The sequence below is a fragment of the Anopheles ziemanni genome, chromosome 3 (assembly GCF_943734765.1).
Source record: "Anopheles ziemanni chromosome 3, idAnoZiCoDA_A2_x.2, whole genome shotgun sequence".
NCBI lineage: Eukaryota > Metazoa > Arthropoda > Insecta > Diptera > Culicidae > Anopheles > Anopheles ziemanni.
In genome coordinates, this window is record NC_080706.1 from 4931092 (window position 1) to 4954681 (window position 23590).

Sequence of the window (23590 nt, forward strand, 5' to 3'; positions counted from 1 at the left end):
GAGTTTGACAGTTCTTTTTATCAAACACGTTGGCTCTTGATGCATGGTTTAGAAAGATCGTTAACATCCTTCTACAGGTTTTTAATGTTGAAGTTTCCATAAAGCTCACAGAAAGAATCAAACAGTATCGATGTTTATTATCGTAGCTCGTAAAACAACCGCCACTTTGCACAAGCTAGAAACAAGAAACGTGCGCAATCTAGGACATTAGAGCAATGAAATATTCATATCGGATTAGAACTACTCGTAGTTATGTTCTCCACAAGTCGTTCGTGCCGTTGGATTTGAGTGTTTAGAACGTTCTGGTGCTAGTCTCGAGTGCATATGCAACCGACCAGCGCGCAGACAAGAGACACGTTCTGTGAACGAACTCTAACTGCACGCAAAATCGATCCTTTACCATTTTAGAGTGCTCGTGCTCGTGCAAATGATGCGAACATCGGCCTTGTGTGACCAATAAATCATGGCGCAGTATCAGGACGTGATTGAAAATTTATATCTACGCGTGTATTAACCAGTCAGTTCCTTTGTCTCGCACTCCAATGTGGAGGATGTGAATTATAACTGATAGAAATCGTCCACATGAATGCTTCGACTAAACAGATGTTGTATCGTTTGGATGGTTCCTACGGCGTTTGAAGTGGTCAACTGTAAAAGTATTATATAATTTCACCCATGTTGATACTAATTCTTTTCCTATTTAATTTTCTTTACAGATATTAAGATCCCATTGACGTGAAGGAACTGACCATGTTTATAGGAGCGGAGAAAAAATCCAACACCTGTGTCGTGACTTTTAAAGCGACTGTTACACCGTAGCACACTTGCTCAATTCTACACAAGATGGCGGAGGAAAGCCCGCCACGAAGGTTGTCGCAGATTTTCGATCCTCTGATGAGCCTTAGCGAGCTGCAGGCTCAGATCCAGCAGCAGCAACATCAACTAGCGCATCTTAAGTATGCAGGAGGAGGTGGAGGTGGTGTTGGTGTAGGAGGAGGAGGAGGAGGAGGATGTGCTCAACAACTTCCACTGCATCATCACCCTCAAGCCATCGGTGGAACACTGCCATCTTCTTCCTCGACACAAACGTTTTCGTCGTCTTCCACGCTACAGCACCACCATGGAGGAGGTAGTGGAGGGGCAAGTGGCCACACCAACGGTGCTGGAGGCGGATGCTACAACTACAATACGACCGCGTCTTCCTCCACATCGCTATCGTCCGTGTCAAATCAGAGTACGAAGCTTAGCTCGAGCAGCAGCACTGGGAGTTACATCGGTGGAACGCTCGGCTCTGGTGGCAGTGGAAGTGGTGGAGGAGGTGGTGGTGGTGGCATGGGCCTTCCTGTACCTCCCCCTCACGTGCTCGGTAGGATTATGATGGGCTCACGATCAACACCGAACAGTCCGCGATTGATGAGTCGACGTAATGGAAGCGGCGGAGGAGGAGGACCAGGTGGAAGCAGCTCCAAGCCACCGCCAATTCCGCAGAAACCAAGTGCGGCCTACATCGCGAACCCCTCGCTGGTGGCGTTGGACTGCGATGCACCGTGGCCTCCATTTACCAGCCTCGGTTCCGATCCGCTTTCGATGGCGGAAGGACACCATCATGGTGGAGGACCGGGTGGATATCTTCATCATCAACCGGAGGTGAATATACAAAATACTTAGCTATATAGTTCATAGTTTAACTGGTTTTCTTTTCACCATAACCAGATTAACTGGCAGGAGCGTTGTTTGGAGTTACAATTGGAACTGCATCGATCTCGGAATCAAGCTGGACGTGTACGGGATATGCTACGGGATAAGGTATGTATGGTAGTTACTCCCAAGTCTAAAGTCTTTAATCAACTCTAACGACTGCTTGTTTATGCAATCTAGGATTAAAACGAACGGTTGAATAATCTACTGATGCTGGGACACAAAACGGGATATCCAAACCCTGCTCTTTAATGGCGAATTAATCTGGGTTATTGGAACAAGTTCCTTTAACGATGTGTGGTGCATCATAAAACGGCCTTATTGGACGATCCCACCTCGATACACTCACAGCAGCTTCGTTTTGGCAGCTTCCTAATCAAATCAAATCACAAGCCACGCGTCAACGTGCTTTAACAAAGTGTTGCTGTAAGGCAAACAACGGCTCAATCCTCGCATGAAACTACATCTTCATGATCTTCCAACGGGCCCATTAAACTTATCTGTACTTTGTGCACAAAAGCTCGGCCGTTGTGGACCGTTGTCGCACGAGCTTCACGAGTCAGGGCTTCAGGCACCCTGGTCAAACTGGCGTTGCCGATGGCATTTTTTTCGCTTCCTCCGCATCAGAGCCGGAAGGCACGAAGGGCAGGATTCGCTCATCAACTACGGGACATTATCACCACCTCGTAAAAATGATATCCTTCGCTCGAATCCTTTCGTCGGTGAATGGGGGAGAAAGAAGTGAACAGCCGGGACGTATGAGTCCGTATTCGCCACCGGAAACCAGCTCGTAAAGCTCATTATTTTATGATTATTCATTTAGCCTCAAAGAAGAGCCTGCCAGTGGCTGCCTTTTCGCCTCATGGTAGCATGGATTTTTAGTAAACTGTCCGCATCCCGCCTCACACTCTGTGTCATTCCCTTATTGGTAAATCTCCATATGGTATGGTCCATTTCCCCCAGTTCATTGCGGTTCAACCTTCGAACACATTAAACGATGGACGTACAACGAGTGACGGGCGGGAGTGTGTAAGAACACATCATCTTTTTTGCGTGAGTGTGGGTGGTGAAAAAGAGGAGAGAAAGAATCAACATCGGAATACGCAGGGATAAAGATTTTATGGCACTAAAGCCGACCATTTTCTCCATTCCCAGCCGATCCTTCCTTAATTTCCTCATTTTGACAGCTGAAACGACGAGCCGTTCGCATATTGTCATTTCTATGGAATGGTGCAGCCCTGTCGGTGACCGTCACCACCCGCTTCTTTCCTCGTGGCCATATTCCCCGGTGCTCTCACTCTCTGTCTCTCTGTGTGAAAACCGCATGGCGGCCAGGCAAGATAAAGTATTTTAACACGAAATAAAACTTCTGTATGTGCTCTATCTCGATGTTAGATTTAATTTACTGCACCATTTCTCGGCCATTTGTGCCGGGGCTTCCCTCAACACGTGGGTGAAACTGAAACACGCGGATGAGGACCGGATGGAGGTGGCTCAAACACACATTCAACCGCAATATACCAGCGGGAATCGTACGTTTCGTTCGATTCCTTAGAGAATTGTGTTCGTTTTCTTCGAGAAACTTTCGTTTAAAGCTATGGCTTACACACTTCATATTTGATAGTATTCAGTCCTTGACATTCAACATAGTTTTATAGGAAGAATTTAAAAGAGAGAAATGAGAGAAAACTTAATATTTAAATTGTTGTCATTATAGTGTTTTATAACCAAATAACCGAATAATAATCTGTGACATAAAAGTCGCTCTTCAACAGTCGGTCCGTTTGAGAGGTGTTTTTTCTTTAATATCTTACCCGGCACGTGTTGAGATTGCGAAATGATGTTTAGCTGTCGCTACTCTTGGAAGGGTATGTTGACTCCACTTTGCTGGCGGAGTGTTCTTTTATTTTCACTCGACTCTGGCTTTTTCTTTCATTCACGACATTAGTTGCAAGCAGTCAATTCCGACGTGACAATGAACTCGCACAAAGATTTGCCCGAGAACGACGACGGGGAAGAAAGTGAAAATCGACGGAGGAGCAAAAAGGACGGAACCTGTTCAAATATGTTTTCTAATATTCTGTTTGAAAAAAGACCCATTCCAGAAACCAGGGGGAACTGAAAAGTGGATGAGGGAAGCAGGGGTGTTGGCGAGATCGTAATGATTTTCCCATTTTATGCAAGAACGTCTGCTAAATCGCTAAAATTAATTCAGCGACACGAACGTTCCCGTACCCGAAATCCGTTCGCTCTGTTTGCAAAGGTCCCGCTTTAGTATGTCCACACGAGCAGAAAACCGGATAAGAGGGGGCGTGGGATGAGATGAGAACATATTTTATGCGTGAGTCAGCATAAGGCGACCGAGAAACCCTTCGCAACTGCTGCAGCCCGCTAATAGTTAATTCTTCCTCGACGGCTGTTGGGAAGAGAGTGTGAAATGGCACTTTGAAAATTTGTCCATTTGCTTGCAATTTTGCATACGAAATGAAGCGTGCGATAGCGACGCTTTTAATCACGTTTGAAATATCCCATGGTCCGCCGAAATTCCAACAGCTTTTCAGACGAAAAGTGCTTGGAACCAAAGAGAGCAACAATGGAAATATGAAACGTGTTGAACGCAATAAGAACGGTAGAAAAGAACTTACTTCGTATGCCGAAGTTAATGTCCTGTAAATGTGTCTGTACAGGTGTTTTGATTAAACAGCGTCCATTACAAACCTCGTTACATCCATTACTTTTCCTTTGTGTCGTGGAAAAACAACTCAAATATTAAAAGTAAGCACTTATCGACGCTGTTGCAAAAAGTTTGGCCATTTGCAAAAATTGTTCCTCATTTCCCGGGCAGGCATTTTCAAGGGCAGGTACGGCAGCCGTCTGGCTTTCGAGAGTTCGTGAGTGGTATTTTCATTTTCTTCCCAAAGTCACACACACACACACACACACACACACACACACACACACACAGAGCTGGCATCCCAAACGGTGAACGGTGTAAAAAATCAATATTTTCCAGTTTAATTTGTTGGCTTCCTCCCCGCCTTTCCTTGCTTCGACGGGCGTGTGTCTGAGGATTCCTGAAAGCACTTTACATTGGGCTGCTTGAGACGGCAGCCGGGGATAAGAAAAGCAGCCGTGTTGATATTCGTATAATTGGCCGTCTGGCGAAAGTCTCTCTCTCTCTCTCTCCCTCTCTCTCCAGACGCCATTCGAGGTTCGGTTGATCTTGGTAACCGACTCCTTGGTGAAACGGGGGATAAGAAAGTGTGGTTGAAGTGGATTACTAAGGTTTAAATTTACCAGCGCTTGGCAACAGAGCCGAAGAAGGGCAGCATTTTCAACGTGGGACCTTTTTTAATAACCGACTGTTGCTAATGATATTCAAACGAATTGAGTTGATTGCAATCCCCTCTTTATATTCGGTTGTTTTGATAAACTTAAAATGTTTAAGTACACTAGACCTATTGGCTGTTGCGATAAGAAATATGGAAGCGTTTCTGAGCTGTTATGCGTATCTATTCGACAATTTTCACCCTTTCAATGAATTGAACAATTATATGCTACTAAGGTATTTATATTTTTCTTTTGCTTGTTTTTCTCTTGTGTGGAAATTATGCTTAGAATTCGCAACGATGCGCCAGCGACGTTTTTACATTTTCGTTTACTTAGAATGCCCTCAAATTTATGAGAGGACACCGAAGGAATTCTTCCAAATAAACTGTTCCTTGCTTGGAAATATGACCGTTTCAATCTTTAACATTATAGAACAGAGCTTTAAGGTGAAGGTTAAAGAATAAAGATTAGCTTCTATGTTGTGACAATAGCAGGGCTCCGTTCTGCTTATTGTTCTCAACACTCTAATATCCTTTTCTTGGCGGTTATTTCCTAATCGTTTTATGGTCAATGGCCGTAATCGATTTCTTTTTTTGATAGGGGAACGTTTATCCTGACGTGACGGATTCGGAGGTCGTTTTGTTTGGTGATTATGTTTAAGTCATTTGCTCCTATAGTTTCTCGCTGATAAAAGGTAATTCGAAGCGGAATATATTCAATAAAATAGCGACGCTACCATGGGTTGATGATTATGTTATGCTGAAGAATAAAATATTTTATCAGTCATTTGATGAAATGTTGATTTTTTTTCAAAATACATTAATATATGTTGAGCTTAAACTAATAAGTTTTCTCAGCGTTTTCATTCAGCAAACATCAAGTTAGTTTGCCTGCAAATATGGCTCCTAGAGTATAACATTCTATGAACCACGTGTGAGATTTGTTTAACTTCAACCCGGGCGTCGAAAGTTAATGGAAAACCATTTCGAACCTGCCATGAGTGGGACGAGTTTCCCGACCACGGAGGTGTGTTTGCTGTAATTGAGCTTTTGTTCGCTTGCGTTTGAACAACCGTCCACTCGAAGGCTCGTTCATCAAACACACCTTGTTGTCCACCAAGTTTCCCGGTTTGTGTTCGATTTCGTTGCTTCCGGCGGAGCGCTGGGTGGTCGCATTGTATCCTTCCACGTAAACAAATCCGGGTAAATGGTATTTACAGCGGGTTTGCCCTCTTGTCAAACTCTCCCCTGGTTGGGGGCCGCTGATGGATTCACCTAACTCGTAGGTTTGTCCCTTTCCAGACAATCAACCCGCCCGGTAGCGACCATCGATTTGTTGCGATCATCGACATGACCATCATCATCATCAACAGCACGCTTCGGGATCGTCGTGGGGTGGTCATTTGTTTCCACATGTTTACTGCAAACATTGCGAACGTGGGCCGATGCAAACACACGGTGCGACCATAAGAGTCCTTTGGGAATCCGGTTCGGGATTCCTGGTTTCAACCGGGGCTGGTCGTGACATTTACATCATTGCTTTGTTTTTACCCCATGAATAAAGTAATGGAGCGAACAAGTTGTTGGAGTGTTCGATCGTTTTGTTCGGCGGGTGTGGTTTTGTGAATCGTTTTCTATTTAAAGACCGAGCTGTTAAAGTTTAACTTTCGTCATTTGAAGTGTTTAACGAACACATGATTGAAAACACAAAGTGTTGAAGGTGGAAAGCCACCCGTTTTCAACCACAAAACTCATCCATGACATATTGAACAATAGAGCAGGGAAAGCATAAAGTATCATATGTTTTCAGCACAATAATTTTCCACCATTGGTCGTAAATTGCGGCACATTAATTTCTCTCTTTGTGATCACTGTTAGATACACTTGAGCCTATGGCCTTGGTACGACGTATAATCGATGTATCTCCCGGTATGGTTTTGGGCCTTCGGAACTAATTCCCATTGACACGTAAGGTTTTCCTCAAGGGGGCAAAAACCCCCGGTCCCCGGACAGTGTGAGACTCGGGTGAAAGTGAAACTCTACAGCAACATACGATGCCATTTTCCTCCGACCGGGGGGAAAATCGAGACGGGACAGCAAATTAATAGGAAAGTCAATGTAATCCTACACCAAACTGATGCTGATTAGGAGTGGCAAAACCCCATTTCATCATCATCATCATCATCTGGTGATGTGCAGGAAGCGTCCAACATCGACGGACACCGCTGTGCGAATGCTCCAAACGTCGCCACTAGGGAAAACAAGGCACCGAGGATGGGGGAAGCGTGTGAGCGAGTGTGGTAAACATATGCGCCGTCACGGAATGCGATTTATCTGCATCCCGTGCATTATCCGTGTCCGTTTGGCATAGACCCACGTTGGGGTTCGGTAGCCCCGAACGGTTTTCATTGTCGACAAATGAGTTCGTATCGAATGAAGAAGCATTTCCCGGACGGGAAAAAAGGGGGAAACGCGCCGTCGTGTGGCCGTCCTGCTCGGAAGGATTGTAATCAATCAAACCGTAGGTTTCTCGTGTGTTCGTTTCGTGCGATCGTTGTTCACCACTTGTGGTGGAACTGTGTGTGATTCGGTGCAGCTGATGTTCACGCACGATTTTTTTTTCTCAAACCATGGGTTGAGTTGTTTATGCAAATTTTGAAAGTATGAAATCCTCTGGCATGTGCATGTTTTTTTTTCTGTGCAGCACTGATTCGTTCATGAGTGGAAAAAGAGAAGGACCCTCCTCTGTGAAAAGCCATCATTAGTGGAATACTTCATCAAAAGGAGGTATAAGATAACTAAAGAAGGGTAAATCAACTCTAATTCTGTATACAATTATTGTAATTATTGTAAAATCCCATACAACTTGTTTTTTGACAAAATATCGCAGAAAAAACAACAAATTGTGCACTATAATTTACTAAAAAAAAACTCTCCGAAAGCAATAAGTTAGTTTCAATCGTTTAAATCCTTGAAAAAGTAGAGCTCAATACAAAAAAGTCATTCTAGTAAGTTAAAAGTATCACAAGAAAAAGGACTTCGTTATATCCAAAAGGTTTTTGTTTCACTCTTTTGTAGTCATACAATAATCCTTCTTCCTATTCATTTTAAAATCTGTGGTGAAAGATTTTTTTATTTGCAATTGCTTTTAGTATTGACTGTACCTTTCATCAGTGTTTTGTGTTTGTTAGTTTCAGCTTCCACAAACCTCTTTTTTCTCATATTAAAAGGAATCATGTGTAATGTATCTGTCGTGACACATTGTAGCTTTGTAAAGTGAAGAATTCATCAAATGGAATTTGCATTTGCACTATCGCGACGACAATGTTTGTTAACACCGGATATAAGGGTTTTGTTATTTTCATTTCATATCCAGTTACGTTTGTTTGAATGAGCAAAATAATGAAGGAAACATTCGTTACGTCAAAGGATAGTAAGCGAAACAACTTCCTGCGTTGGAGGCGAGAAATCATACGGCGACGATTCAAACTTGCTCGTGCTGTAAACCAAACCACCATTTGAAGTTCCTCGGAAGCTTTCATTCGCCGTCAGATCCTCCGATACCATGCTGTTATGGTATGTGTCTGATACTTCCGTTTGATCCCCACTCCCGTATCGATGTCGGTGTCGTCCTGGTGGCAGGATGGCAAATAAAAGTCAATCGATTTTTAAACGAAACAGTCACATTCAATCAAGTGGACGGTGGATGGGTGATGGAATAATGATTGCAACGCATGTGTGCCTTCGTGTGTATGTGTGACGAAGGGATTTCTTTCACCATGGTTGCACGGGTATTCCCTACAGCGAATTCCTACGCGTCAGCAGCATTCATCGTCGATTGGATGATGTTTCGTTGCGATGGAGACGCCTGGTCGCTTTCATGATCGCTCTGCGAGCAACTTGACACGCGTTCGTTTGATGCTCGGACCGGGTGTTTCCTTGTGTTTAACATTTTTTGTTTCGCTTTCTACACCCACCTAGACACCCAAAAAAAAAGGAAAAGCAAGCGGGGTTTGATTGTCGGTTGCAAATGGTCGGAATGTACTATGTACCGCGTCGAACCGGTTCGCTCCCGGTTCGTGTCGATTGGCATTGTTTGGTGAAACTCCACCCCGAAGTTTCGAAAAAGCCCCACCTGGAATAAAAAAAAGCAGAACGCCATCGTTTGCGTGTCGTGTTGAATGTCGATCTGTTTCAGCCCGGTGCTGAAGGGTATGTTGACACTCACTCGTGCGTCGGTCAATATGAGGCCAATGTTTGCCACCGATTTTCGGTCAGCGATGGGTTAAACATTGTACCTTTGTTTGTGCTTTGTTGCGCTTGTTTGCTCCGATTGGCGTTTCCCTAAACCAGTATGAGGGAAAATGGAACGTTGGTTACCGAAAGTTATCGTTAAGAGTTGCATTAAAGTTCATTTAAGATCAATTTCGAAAATTAATTCCCGAATAAAAATATGTTTCGCAAGATTTTAAATTAACTGTTGGAAGTCAACTGTGAAAAGGCAAGAAGTAAAATCTTTCAAACAAATGTTTCTGACGTGTGGTGGTGATGATTAGGAAGATTATTTCCTTTTCAGACTTTTCCGGCAAACCCTGCACAACGGAACGAACGCATCCAATTATTATCTAGTGTCTTTTCTCATCCTTTCCTGCGCTTCATACCGCTTCATCATACTTCCCTTGTCCTCGAAGTGGCCCTTAGCAACACTCGCTCTCATTCCTCGTACGGATGGAAATGCTAGGTTCCGTTTTCCTACCCAAAAAAGCGAGCGGACACGACGCACGACCGGCGGCCGGCCAGCTCGGGCCGAATGAACGTATGACTCTCCGGGGAGTACTATGAAGACCTTTTCACTCCTAAAAAGGGTTCCCCGCAAACGACGGAGAGGGGACCGGCAGGGATAATGTGGAACATGTTTTTGATGTTTCCCGCCACGTGAAGTGCTGCCTCGGCTGTTGGCTTTTCATTTTTCAAGCATTTAATTTTACCCCACTCGAAAGCAGACTTTCCTCCGCCGCCCGAACGCGAGCTCGTTGCGTACGTTTTCTCGGTTTGCAAATGGCGGTCTCTAATTTTTGGGACTCGCCAACCCCTCCCCCCCCGGCATGACTGTACGTATTCGTGTACGTGTAATTTTTCCGGTTTTGCGACTTCCTTTCGTGTTTGGGCAATGCGTTTTCGGTTTCTGTTTGAAAATGAAGTCGCCCGGAGCGGTGGGTTCGGAATAAAGGCGCTGCGCCACTGTACCCTGCGTTTGCTCGGGATGTGGATATTAAATGTGACGAACCAGGGTGGTAGGGGAAATGGACACTCCTCTTAGGGAAGTAACCAAAATCGAAGCAAAGCATGTTTGAATATTTTCCTCTCTATTATTACCACCCACCCCACTACGCCGAATTGAAAGCAAATTTGTACGTTTAATATCCGGGGCCGCATTGTTTATGCAATAATAGTGTTTTTCCCTGTGCAGTCATTGAAAGTTATTCGAAATGATTCGTACATTAAGCAGTGGCTATATTTTCCTTGTCGTAATAGATTTTGGTTGACTGTTAAAATAAAGGTCGCTTCCTTTGAAAGAGAAAATTGTGGCATTACAGTAACTTCCATCCAACGAAATCATTAAATTCATAATTCTTCGTCATTTATTTGTTTATGCGTAACTTCGCAAACGCGTCGGTTAGAAACCCGACTCGCAGTTGTTGATAGTTTGGCTTCATTTTCCTCCCAACAACAAGCCTAAAAGCTTCGCTCCGGTTCGACGAAATAGTTGCGGTTGATAATTTACTCGCTCGTAAATTTTATGCGAACTAATCCCCAACCCCTTTTGCCCCGGGAAAGGTGTACAACGCACGACACTAGAAGACAACACCTTATGCTGGGAAGGTGGAAATCCCCCCCGGTTGTTGGTGGATAAGGAAGCCGCATGACGAATTTGTTTATACTGTTGCGGGCGCTGCTGCTCAGTTCCCGGCCACCGTGCGGGGAAGAATCTTAATTATCAATTTTCCAACTCGCGTCGCTGCGGTATTTGGTGGTTGCGTGCGTGTGTTAGTTCTCGCGACACGGCGTGGCGTTCTCGGGGGCACGTGACAGCGGTTTGCCTGCGGGCAAAATGGTTGCTTTCGTTCATCCTCACGCCCCTGGAGCTCGTAATTGGAGCGGCTCACGAGAGTTTCCGCCGAGGCGAGCAGCTTTCAGGCGCGCCGCCGGTATTGTTTACGAAGCGATCAAATTTCATCATCTTCAGCGGGTGTTGTGGGTCGTGCGGAGGAGCTTATTAACATACGAGCCAACCGCGAACGTAGCGTTACCACCACCCATCGAAAGGTAATCAAGTTGGTTAATTTGCCGTAAACGCAAATCAAATAATTAACGTTACACGCCTGTCGCTTAGTTGCGTGATGGATGGGTTGGAGAATTTTATAGTTTCATAGATGTTGTCGTTGTTTAATCGTAGAATATTGGCTGACAAAGAGAGCCTTAGCAATGCACGTTTGAGTTCAAAATGCTTTCAAAATATTCTGAGGGAATTTGTCGTTTCACCAAAATAAACTCCGTTTCAGACTAATTCAACGACTTTCAAGGACCTCGATAGGACAACGGACAAGTCTCAAGAGTAGAACCTCAACGAAAAGGATCCAGTTTTCGTACGGTACTTAAAATATACCCACCTTTCTGTTCTCTTTCCGCTTCGGCTCTCCAGTTCGCCATGTGTGCTTTATTCTTGCTTTGTCTTCTTCACCGTCATCGATTCCAACCGCCGTAACCACTAAATCGTCAATCATTTGCAGACGCCAGCTAACCACCCATCGAGAGCCGGCTCTAGAGGCTATTATCGTTGGCATCAGTTTTTGGCCTTTTCCACCCACAAAAAGGCACTGGGCGACGAGATGGAGTGGTGTGGCCATCATGCCCAATCCGGCGATTGACCGAGGGACTATTATCCTTTTTAGGGGATGGCTGCTGGAAGTAGGTTTTTTTTCCCCGACCGAAGACACCACACTTGAGAATGGCCAAAGGCCGTTGAGGGAGGACCGCCCCAGGGATACTCCCAATCAAGCTATTTGTCCGTCTTTCGCTAGATCATCACCCCTTTCGGAGCGGCTTCCATTTTCCTGTCCGTTATTATTTTGCCGTCCTTACGATGCGCCCTCGATTTGAGTACCCATTCACGGCCATCATCGTACCATTTTCTCGTCCGCAGCGCGTGTGAACCATAAATTTACCATATTTCGCTAGTTGTTCCATTATATATTTTTCTTTTACGACCCAACACTATCGGTGATATAAAATTGTCATAAAAGAAAATATACAAATCATTCCGCGACGGTGGGAAGGGGTAAGGCTTTTGGGGACATCATAACAAGCAGAGACATGCTTGAGGCGAAAGCTTATACTCATAAGTGGGATGAATAAACTGAAGAATAGTCTTATCTTCCAAGCAGAGATTGGACTCATTAGACAATTTGTGTTTACTCTATCGTAATTGTTCAAATACAAATATATTCTCAAAACTGCTCCTGACATTCAACTTCTACCATTACTTAATGCATTTATTTTTTTTATTTACACTCCTTTCATAAGTTATCGTTCACCAGATCGATACCAGATTTCTTTTCGATGGTTTAATCTGTTTATATATTTTAACAACTTGTGAAACGACGCCTCAGTTGAACACTTAACCATTTTGTCATCTTTTTACTCATTCATTTTCTTGTTTTAAAAGAGTCTTGAAATATAATACAACATTTCCCATGCTATTTTTATGAGATTTTCGATTCTGCAACCTTTTATTAGTAGGTTTCTCACGCAATGTGTATTCTCGACTCTAACCTCAATTGATAAACCTCGGTAACTGCTGGCATATTGCAAACGGTGCATGTTTGTCGAATGATGTTGATACAGCTTGGGAAAACCATCAGTAATAACAAATTCGCACCGATGTTGTTCCTTTAGTTTCTTTTATTTCATTTGCTTATGAAACTTTCCCAATGATTCGTCCTATCTGGTGCGCTGCAACAGAAATCGTACGAGTTAGAGGCTTTCTCCTTCGTGCTACCCTTCTTCTGTAGTCTCCAAAGAAACGTTTCCATTCGCTGCGCGTTCACTTTCACTTCCTTTTTTGCAGTGAACATGAAGTGACCGAGTGGCGTAGAATAAATAAACTCGACCAAAATATGATCCCTGCAGTTTGGGTGGTTCCGCAGCTGACCTCAGCCGCCCGTGCCGCTTGTCGATGTTGGCTGAAAATTGCGGCCACAGGCGGAAAACGGCTACAACACACACTAACCGCCACCGTCACTACCAGTCCCCCTTTCCGGCAGGAAGGTAACCGAGAGGAATATATGACGGTAGCCTAGTTTGTGAGGCGGCTTGCCTTCCGTCCGGGGGACGGCTCCGGGAGGGCCGTGGTTTGTGCAGTGTCAGCACCACCATCAGGACCGTCATTACCCATCCCCCCGGGTGCGGACGGGAAGTCCGTTTAGCGATACCGGAAGGCCAGTTCAGTCGACCGAGATATCCTTTCATCGTGTGTATCGTTGCGGAAATGGGGAAGGATTGCTCGCCATACGATGCCTTCTCGAGTCCTTCGCCTTTCGCTTCCAACCGCAGAAGTCGACGGTCGGGTCGGTGGAAGAATTTGATATGTTGTGATAATTTCGTCGTATTTCATTTCTAGCATTCCTTTCTTGCCCTGTCGACGGGTTTGGGCTTCATTCTTTCGACGTTCATGGTTTGTCACTCCATTTGATTGTTAGGGTTTTGAAAGTCCCGGTAGTGGACGGTCGTCTTCATTCATTCCCTAGCCTGATGCAATTTCCTTCCTGTTTTGTCTCTGGTTTGATTTTGGCCCCCTGCTATGAGGATGCATTCCGTTTTAATGAACAGAAACCGAGCGTAGCGAAGGGCTTATCTCTTCCGATGGAGTTTGGCGAGCTGAATTGTCAAAAAGGAGCAAAAGTACCTAGCTTTCCCCTGCCTTATAGTGCCCAATCAAAAGTCACAATGCTCCTATTTGTCTCTCGTCTATGTGCTAATCGCATTTGTTGCATTCTTGATGAAGCTTTTAATTAAAAATTGAATAATTTCCTAAAGTTCTACACGCTTCAGCTGATTATGGCTCCAGACTAATTGCGAGAAATGTTGCTTGGGGCGCTTCATAGCAATCACCTCATTGTGGAATTAGTTTCCTTGCACTTCAGCTCAACTACAGAACTAACGCATATCGTTGGTAGTGATGGTCTCGATCGGTTGGGATTGATTCTCCGAATAGCAGGCAACTGGTGATATCCATCTAGATGACAATTAATCTGGTCAATACATCCAGATTCTGATCCTGCCAGATCCTGATACGAAGGGATTGCAATCTAGTATTTGAATCTGGATCCCTCGGGATCTGAATCCGAAGCAAACTAGATCTGGAACCCAAACGATTTCAATCCGAATTTTTGAATATGGATTCAAACACTGGATCTGAATCTTGGGAATTCCGGATCACATCCGGATCAATCCATCCGACTAACGGTTCAACGATCCAGACTCAATTCCCAACTCTAATCATCAACTACACTTACTATTAGATTTTTCAAGTTACATTTAAACTACTCAAATAAAGAAAAATTATTGCTCATTTCATTTGGTATCTAATGTTTAAGTAATCTACCGATGCTTACGTTAGCTTGAATAGCAGCAATCCTAATTGACACGAGCTGATTGTAATAGTGTGCGCAAATGAATCACCTTACCTGGGATGCTATCCAAAAACCGGACGTTGCCGGACGCTTACTGCTGTCGAAAGAGAGGATTGATTAATTTGCGAGTTGGTTTAGTTTCGCTCGTTTAACCAGTTTAAACGCGGGGGCAGAACGCCGCGAGATTACAGATCCGCTCGATTCGGCCCTCCCCTTTCAACGGGTGTTAAATTGAACGAACAGTGGATGGACAGCTATCAATTAGCTTTGAAATTGGACTTCGATCGTAATTACAAGCACGCGGGGAGGAGCGTTCGTTATTTTAGTGCAGGAATTTGTTGAATAACCAGTTGTTACATGAGCGTTACAGGACAGGGTTCTGTGAGTGATGGACATTGATCAAAGAGGTTCTTCGGGTTGGTTATTTTCGATGTGTAATGAAACATTGGAATATCGGAGGGAATCGGGTTTCGACAGGATAAACACTATAATTTACATTTTAATTTATTTAATTGTAAACGTTTGTTTGATATGAAAAATCTTTGATTCAAATTGTATTTAACAACTGCACTTTGGATCCCTTTTAAAAACCCCCCAATAATGTTGACCACACTCTTGTTGGACGTGTTTCCTCTTGAACACAAACTTGCACTGTCCGACAAGCAATATAAAGCCGCTTATGGGGGCTGGCCACTCAATGATTTCCTGTTGTCCAGCCAATATCCGGCAGACGGCAGTTTAATTTGTTTTTTTTTTTGGTTTTCGTCCTTGACTATCGCTAGGATGCGATCAGTGCGAGACGAAAGCGAGCACGAAGCACGAAAAAGTCCACAAGAAAACCACTCCAAGCCAAAACATTTAACCAAACCCGTTTTGGTCACACTCAACACAATAATTGCCACATTTATTGCCGTGAAACAAGCGATCCGACACGAAAAACTATGCTGCGCCCCGGCGAGTCTGGAATGTGTTTTCCCCCCCGTGCTGGCCCATCTTCCCCTCCTATCCTCCGGGTAGTTTCCTTCGGTTGGTCCCCCGTTTTGGCTTGTAATACAGTTGCTTCTCCTCCTCCGTCCTCGTATGGGACGGAAATTAATAAATTAAGCCATTCGGCAATTGGCCATATGTGGACACGGTCATTTAGCCTCGAACTGCCGGGACACGAAACGAGGACCACAGAAAAAAAAATAAAAGCACCGGAAACAGCTAGACACCGTCCGCAAAACGGCCAGACGACACTCCGGAAGCCAAACCGAACACGATTTTCTCTCGTTCTCTGCCGACCACAACGCACACACACACACACGGTGGCCGGTCGCATTAAGCATAATGTATTGCGTATTATTTACTGCCATATTTTCCCCGCCGGCATCATTTTGGGCTGGTTGGGAACCCCGGTTTTCTGGCGATAGCATTCGTGACCCTGACCGCCAGCTTCTGACACGAGTGGTCGTACTCTAGCGATGACCATGTCGGTGTGCGTGCGAGCGTGCGTGTGTGTGTGCGTTTATGTACTCTATGTTCGCCAAAATGACCATCATCCTGGTCACCAGCCGTAGGAGGGTGCGACGAGTTGTAAATTTTAGGATTTAATTTAAAACCGTTTTCCACATTCAAACCTCCTCCTCCCTTCGATTCGCATGTCTATCTGTCTGTCTGCGACTGTCTGGTTGTGTTTTCCAATGACCCCGAGGTCATGTCGACTGATGACTTCGATAATGAATTTTACATCGCTTCTTCTTGTGCAAGATATGATGGTGTTGCCAGACTTAGGCGATCCGGCGTCGTCGGAAACAAGATCCTACTCAATATACGGATGCTAAATTATTGAACATCTTTCTTCCTATCTCTATAATCCTTATGAATCATGAGAATTTACCGATGGGAGATAATGTTCATGACCCCAGAAATAGTTTCCCGGGCAAAGATTTATTTTATGGATATCAGTCTCATTAAAGCAAAAGCTTATTACTAACCGAACTTACTAATCTGAAAATCTTAGATACCGTTTCCAGACGGTTTGGATTTTCACTTTTCTTTATTTCAATGAAATACCGTGGCTCGCCGATGCTGAGCGATAGTGTGGTGATGTGTTTAATTAAATATTAATCTTCATCATCGCAGTAGGAGGCAAACGATGAGTCGATAGTGTTGGAAGCAAACGAAAAGAGCGATGCTGGACATGGTGGAAGATAAGAAAAAATGTTGAAATAACCTGATCAGGGCAGCATCAAACAGCGTCTCAGCAACACACGTGATTGCTTTGATTATTCAGAAAAGTAGCTAGCCTGCGTTTCGCCGATAATCTTTCCCTCGCTGAGAAGTACAAGTTTCGCGAGAAAAGTATTAAAAACCGCATTTCACATGCCCGTTCTTTTGTTTTTCTCCTTCGGTTGAAATCTTATTATAAGATCTACTGAAACCAGTCCAGCTGCGTGCTAAAGATATCGCCGAGAACGGATACCCTTTGGCGAGCGCTGGGTAACTAAGCAAGCGGATAAGTAGAAAATATTAATGAAACAGCTGGCATTCCCGGCCAATCGAAGTCCGAATCAGAAGTTCTGATTGCCCATGGAATGGAACCTTTCTTATCGATAGTGATCCGGGGAGTTGTGGAAAACAACGATTGGAAAACAACTTGCTCACGCTCGGGTGACTAGATTTCTTTCCGAAAAAGAAACGGAAAGGGGAGTTTCCGATGGCATACTGAGAAAAATACCATGAAACACCAGTAGCATACGGAATTTCGTATAACCCGGGGCAAAAGGATCGCCAGGATGTGGATGTGGTGCGACGAACGGCGAGGAGTATTTCTTAATTTTCACATTTCTTTCACTTCTGCTTGGCCGGCGGCACACCCGGGGAAGCTTTCCCCAAAACTGTTTGCGGAAAGCAAGCCCCAACCGAGGGTCTTTGATCAGAAAGCTCAAGCCTGTCGACTGACCCTTCGCTTGGAGTCAATTTAATTTTGATTCTTGAAACTTTTCATTGAGTTCACCCTCGTCGCATTTCGGTTCGTTCGTTTGTTCGTTGGGCGAACCAGATGTGAGATGGTCAGTTTTCTTCGGGGTGTTTGTCTATCTTTTTTTTTCTTCTGTGTCCAAAATGATAACAGTCATGGACATTTATTGGGGTTGAGAGTAGGAGAGTTTTCATTTTATGTCGTTGAAAACATGGTGTTTTTAATATAAAGTCTGTGGAATAAGACATGCATAAACAATAAAAGGGAAGTGGTCAACAATTTCTTTTTTCACGCAGAGTTTTAAAAGTTGGTCGGTACTAATTTTTTGTGATGTCTGAGTATACTTTGAATTGAGTTTTATCTACTGAACTTCTTAATTAAGTAAGTTCCCTTACTTTTTATTTTCTTTATTGTCATATTTCATTAAACATTAAATTTCAAATGGTTTACTAATTTAAAATTCTTTGTTTTTTCTTTGTAGGTAAAAACAGCTTATGTTCATCCATTGGCAACCTTGAAAGCCAAAACGGTTAAGTATGAATTTTTCGTTTCAAAAATCTATCTAAATGCCGACCAACGTGAAACCTTCGCTCATCAGCTTGAAACGGATTAAATCATCATCCGCTTTGCTGGATGGATGTCGAATGTCGAATCCGGAAAGTGTCGTTTTCCCATCCGGTCCGTTTTCTTTCGTCGGAGTCGGTGGCCTAAGCTGAAGACAGTCTGTTTTTCGCTTCCGGATGCCCCAACCTAGAACTCATTTCAACCTAATCCTTCACATAAGCCGCCACCATGGTTGTGTGATGGTGCTCGGCGTGGAGTTAAACTGAGCCACAACTGAGCTCTCGTCGACGTGGTGTTTTGTTCGGCTCACGCGAAAGGTTTAGTCGCAGCATTCAGTCCGACGGCAACGAATGAATTCGAACAATTTTCCAACGGCCTCGGAACGACATCCGCCTTCATTAAGAGCATGTTTAAGCTCTCGGGTTGCGTTTGGTTGACAGAGCTCAGTGGGAAAGTCCTCGATTCTCACACGATTAAGGTGGAAAGTGGTATTCCGTCGCGCGGTGGAAAGAAGGAATACTCCAGATGCTTTGGGAATTTAAGCCTGCAATGATACTTTGCCTTTCTCGGCCTTTTGGTGTGTGTGTGTCGTGTCTGGCCTGATGTTTTCCGGTATTTTGTACCGCTCGTCGCTCGATGGGCTCGGTTTGAATGAAAATTCCACACGAGTAAGGCTTCCAGCGAGAGCCGTTTTTAATTAATTTGTTTACAAAGACAGAGCCGTGCTCTCTCTCTAATGATTATAAAGAGATAATTTAAACAAGATAAGAGGAGACGAATACACTTTGAAATTGATATCTTCCCGGTCCAAGTTAAAGCTAGTGTCTGTCTAACTAAGAAGATCCGGAGCACGTTTTCTATTTCTTCAAATCAGCTAAAGGTGTTGAAAAAGAAATCCCCCGGATGTGTCCCCTTTTAAATGGTTTCACCGGAAAGTGTCGCTCTAAGGTTCTTATCAGTTCAAAGCTGCATGCTTCGGCTGCTGGACAAAGCAGAACCGCACAGGATCCACGAGAAACCCGAACCGGTACGACCGGCGTGGTTCCGTTTTCCGATTTCGCCGCAGACGAAATCTTTGATCCGGTCGTTGGCCGCCTCCTTCCGGCGAGAAATCGGAGACCCCGCCGAGGGCCGATTCCCTGGTGCACAGTAATTTCAAAGGATTTATAGGGAGGAAACGCTTGTTCGGTGGCCGATTGGTCGGAACCGAACCGAATGCTGGGCTGCTTCCTGGCGCCGGAGCCGGCTGGATGATAACACATCCTGGTTCCAGCAGAAACGCGCTGACTGCAGCTGACATTTGTGCCCTCCCGGAATCGGTTAGTCTGGAGCCAGTCGGAGGGCATTTCAAGGGACGCTAGAGCCCTGGACAAATAAAAAACAGGGAAATTCCCGGCGCTTGGGGGAGTTTTTCCACACTCTGCTCCGCTCCATGGTGGACATTTTCCGATGGTCCACTCGGGAGTATATATCGTACGATACTTTACTTTCTTCCATTTTTTCCCCCCGATTTTCCGACGCCGACGGGACGGAAACAAAAATATAAGTGTCGAGAAATAAAATCTCATCCATCCCGCGGGGGATGGAAAGCATAACCCACTCGTGTGCACTTTTCCCCCGATCGTCAACTATTTTCATCGGTGGAAATCCGTTGCCCCGAGACACTCATTTCCGGGTTTTGTATATGTGTCGGTTGACTTTTAATATCTGAGGCTTGGAGATTTGACCGAAGGATGTTTTTCATATATTCCTGGCTTGTTTTGTTTTGTGGTTTTTTTTAATTTCAACTATTTTATTCTTTTTCCGAACTACTGGAAGTGTTTCCAATAGAACTGCAAATTTAGTTCTTTTATTTCAAAATTTTTGACCAAACATTGTTACGTTTTTACATTTTTACAATCTTTTCAAGGAAAAGAAGACAAAGTCGGGCCCTTTCCTTATCAACTTTGCCTTGACCCTTCTCTAACACACCGCCCTACGGATGCAATGATTTTTATTTGTCCTTCCATTACCGGTTTTCCGGGTCCTCCGTCCATTGTCGCGAGCGCACACGATAATGGCTTGTAATGTCTTATGATGGGTTGATGTTCGCCCGCGGCAGCAGCATCCTCCCCTGGATGCGTACCGGGATTTCCAAAGGGGTTGCATTCCATTTAAAAGAACTTTACGAGCCAGGGATTTCCATTTTCCATCCTGCTCCATCCGGGGTTATCGGCAGCGTTGGCCATGGCCGAGACATTGTGCGTCCACCGTCGTTTCGCTATTAGACTCTGGTGGGCTGCAAAATGCGCTATATCTAAAAAGGAGGGGTTATGGTCGGAGGCTGGATGGGGGAAAATTACGACGACGATGGCCGCCAGCAGCCGGGAGGTGCATTCCGGCGAGGGCGATGAAAATGCACCGACTTGGCCACGGCCGGGTGTTGTTGGGACATTGTCGTCTTCGCCATCGTCGACGTCGTTGTTGTTTCGTGCTGTCATTGCTATCGCTCCCGGTTCGCCATGTTGCGCTGATCAAATGTTACTTCGGTGCGTTCCGGCCATTCCGCGCTGTAGACGAGTGCTCCGGGACCACCGACCGCATTGGCGGCAGGACATGGGTGGGGAAGGATGACAGGGAAATGGTGCGTTGTCGCATCGTTCCTTCTCTATTCCGAGCTGCTTGCATTTTCGAGGATGTCTCTTCTACTTCTCTTCACTAGAGGGACCGGAACCGGGGCAAGGAAACAGGGATGGTTGTGGGGAAGTAGATAAAGGTTAGCAGTAAATTCTTAATATCGCTACACGACGGCGACGACCAGGCACTATAAAACAATGGTAATAAATGTTGTTCTCACAGTAATTTCTTGTACCGGAAGTGCACCCGGAACCCAGCAAAAAGGACATGGAATGGGGCGTGGGGGCGGGATTGGAAATGTGGAGGTTTCTTGCCAGCAGTTACTGGGAAGATGTTCACGACGGAACTTATGCGTTACAATGTAAACCATTCATCCGTTGTGTTCGCTTTGGATCGTTTTTATTGTACTTTGCTCGACAAAAATTATGTATGTGTCCCCAAATGGTTGGCATGTTTTACTTTGATTTTTCATTTTACATTGCAAAAAAGCCGTTGAACATAGCAACTTCAACGGGTTTTTTGCAACTTGTACAGAAATGAATCATCTGAAGTTACAACCTTGTTCATGGGTGAATGTTGTAAAAAAAAGAATTAAACAATCTGAAATACCGTAATTATTAGTGATGTGCGCTCTGAGTGAGAATGAGTGAGTGATTCGAATCTTAATATTGAATGAACGATTTAAATCCTAACAGATAGTTTTTGTGACTCCCTTTGATTTGAATTCTTAACTGGGATTCGAATCCCAAAAGAATGAACGAGTGGGTAAAAGAGTCGCTAGTCGCCATAGATATTCGAATCCTAAGTTGTGATACGAATCCCAAGTTGTGATTCGAATCCCAGATTGGGATCACTACATGGGCGACTAGCGACTCTTTTGCCAACTCGTTCATTCTTTTGGGTTTCGAATCCCATATAGTGATTCCCAGTAATTGGGTTTCGAATCCCATATAGTGATTCCCAAACTGGGATTCGAATCACAACTTGGGATTCGAAACACAACTTGGGATTCGAATCACATTTTGGGATTCGAATCTCTATGGCGACTAGTGACTCTTTTACCCACTCGTTCATTCTTTTGGGATTCGAATCCCAGTTAAGGTTTCAAATCACCTCGAAGGTTAATAAATCATTTTACACGATTTAAATCACAAAAGAATGACTTAAAGATTCGAATCATCGTTATGATTATTCACTCTCATTCAAATCTCTAAAAAGAGTTGTTATTCTCATCACTAGTAATTATACCTTATTAAACCAGGATAAACGAAGTTTTTTTCAACACATTTTGGGCATAAAACAACCACGTCTTATGCCTCCTTCAGATTATCATTTACTTCATAAAAATCGCATCGTTCATGCATGGCAAATCTTGACTTGCAAGCCTGCTATCTCTCAGCCTGGTTCAATATTCCCAACATCATCCGCCAAGTGACTCGAGTGATGCTTATACGCCGCAGCCTTCAACCTTATCTGCTGGTTGGGTTTTCAACGCGCCCATCCCGCCGTAAAGTAAGGAGCCATTCCTTACGACCACGCTTTTCCCAGCACTAGATCAAGGGAGCGAGTCTGACTTCATCCGTCGGGGGGAGGGGAAGAGAAGAAAAAATGAAGCCAATGTCGGAAAATTGCATGATGCGGGCAAGAGGATGGTTAAAGATAGCTTGCAGATCGTAAAGAGTGGTAATATATGCACTCTTTAATGTTACTGAAACCTCATTTCCTTCTTGCCGAGTTGTGAGTTGTGCAGGGTTTTTCCTTTTTCCCCCTTTTTTCCTTGTGTGTCTGTGTGTGGTGTGTTCTACTTCTTACCAGTTCCATAAATTATCTGCTTTCTCTCCACGTTCATTGCAGATGCCTTTCATGCCGTTACCTTTTTGCCTTGTAAAATGGTACAATCCGAGTTAAACCCAAGAAATCTACAATCTTGATCTTTTTTCCTCCTTTTGCTTTGTCGCTCGCGCTCTCTGTGCTGCTCACCTGGTTTGTGGAACCTGGTTGCATGTTTTCTTTCAACCGGAAAACTGTCCGTTTGCCATCGTCAAGAACGTAAATGCTGGGAGCAGCCCATCTTTAGGGGAAGCAGGCAAGAGCTGTGCTGAACGATTTTTCTTCAGGGGAAAACTTTCACCCACAATTTCCCACGTGATCCTGCAACCGTCCGGGCCGTCTGCAGTCTGGCAGGAAAGGAAAAGGTAAGCGCGATGCGCTCGCCCTTCGTCGCTCTTTTCCTAACCGGCCCTCGTGATGATGATGATGATGATGATCCTGATGGTGCTGATGGTTCGACCCTTGCACGTTACCTTTCACGTTACTGGATGACGATGCTCGTGAAGTAAGCAGCAGCACGCTGATGGAAAAGAGAACTTAGCTGCAGTTTTTGAGGCGGGTCGGGGCAAATCTAGGACATTAGGGATAAAGAACGCGCTCTCGGTGGAACTGCTTTCCGCCCATCCGAGCGAGATCGGGCCGTCGTTGCTTTTATCTGATGATTGCAGCGCTTTTCTTTTAGCCCCTGGTGGGCCGGGTTGGTTTTCTTTCGCCCGTTAGAAGGGTCTTTAAAGATGGATTCTGGGGAAAAGTGGCCACCGATTAGCCCGTATCGAGGACAACTGACACTTTTTGAAGTATATTTTTATGTGTCAATAAAAACTATTCTTTTTAAAAGAATCTAATAACGTGTTTGTTGCAATTAAATGTGGTGGAAAACCACAGCCTAATACGGAAAT

At 44.5% G+C, this 23590-nt stretch overlaps 2 protein-coding genes across 2 annotated transcripts in view; both read left to right on the forward strand.

The window, feature by feature from the left end:
- Positions 1–843: 843 nt before the first annotated feature.
- On the forward strand, positions 844–1427 carry LOC131289380 (loricrin-like). Its single transcript, XM_058318616.1, has 3 exons — positions 844–981; positions 1114–1344; positions 1404–1427. The coding sequence occupies exons 1-3, from the start codon at positions 844–846 to the stop codon at positions 1425–1427; spliced, it is 393 nt and encodes a 130-aa protein (XP_058174599.1).
- Positions 1428–1518: 91 nt separating this feature from the next.
- LOC131286004 (uncharacterized protein CG43867) overlaps positions 1519–23590 on the forward strand; it is a 103735-nt gene continuing 81663 nt past the window's right edge. Inside the window, exons 1-2 of the mRNA XM_058314862.1 lie at positions 1519–1647; positions 1714–1806. Of these exons, the coding sequence (XP_058170845.1) occupies positions 1588–1647; positions 1714–1806 (153 nt within the window). The 5' untranslated portion in view covers positions 1519–1587. The remainder of the gene's footprint in view (positions 1648–1713; positions 1807–23590) is intronic.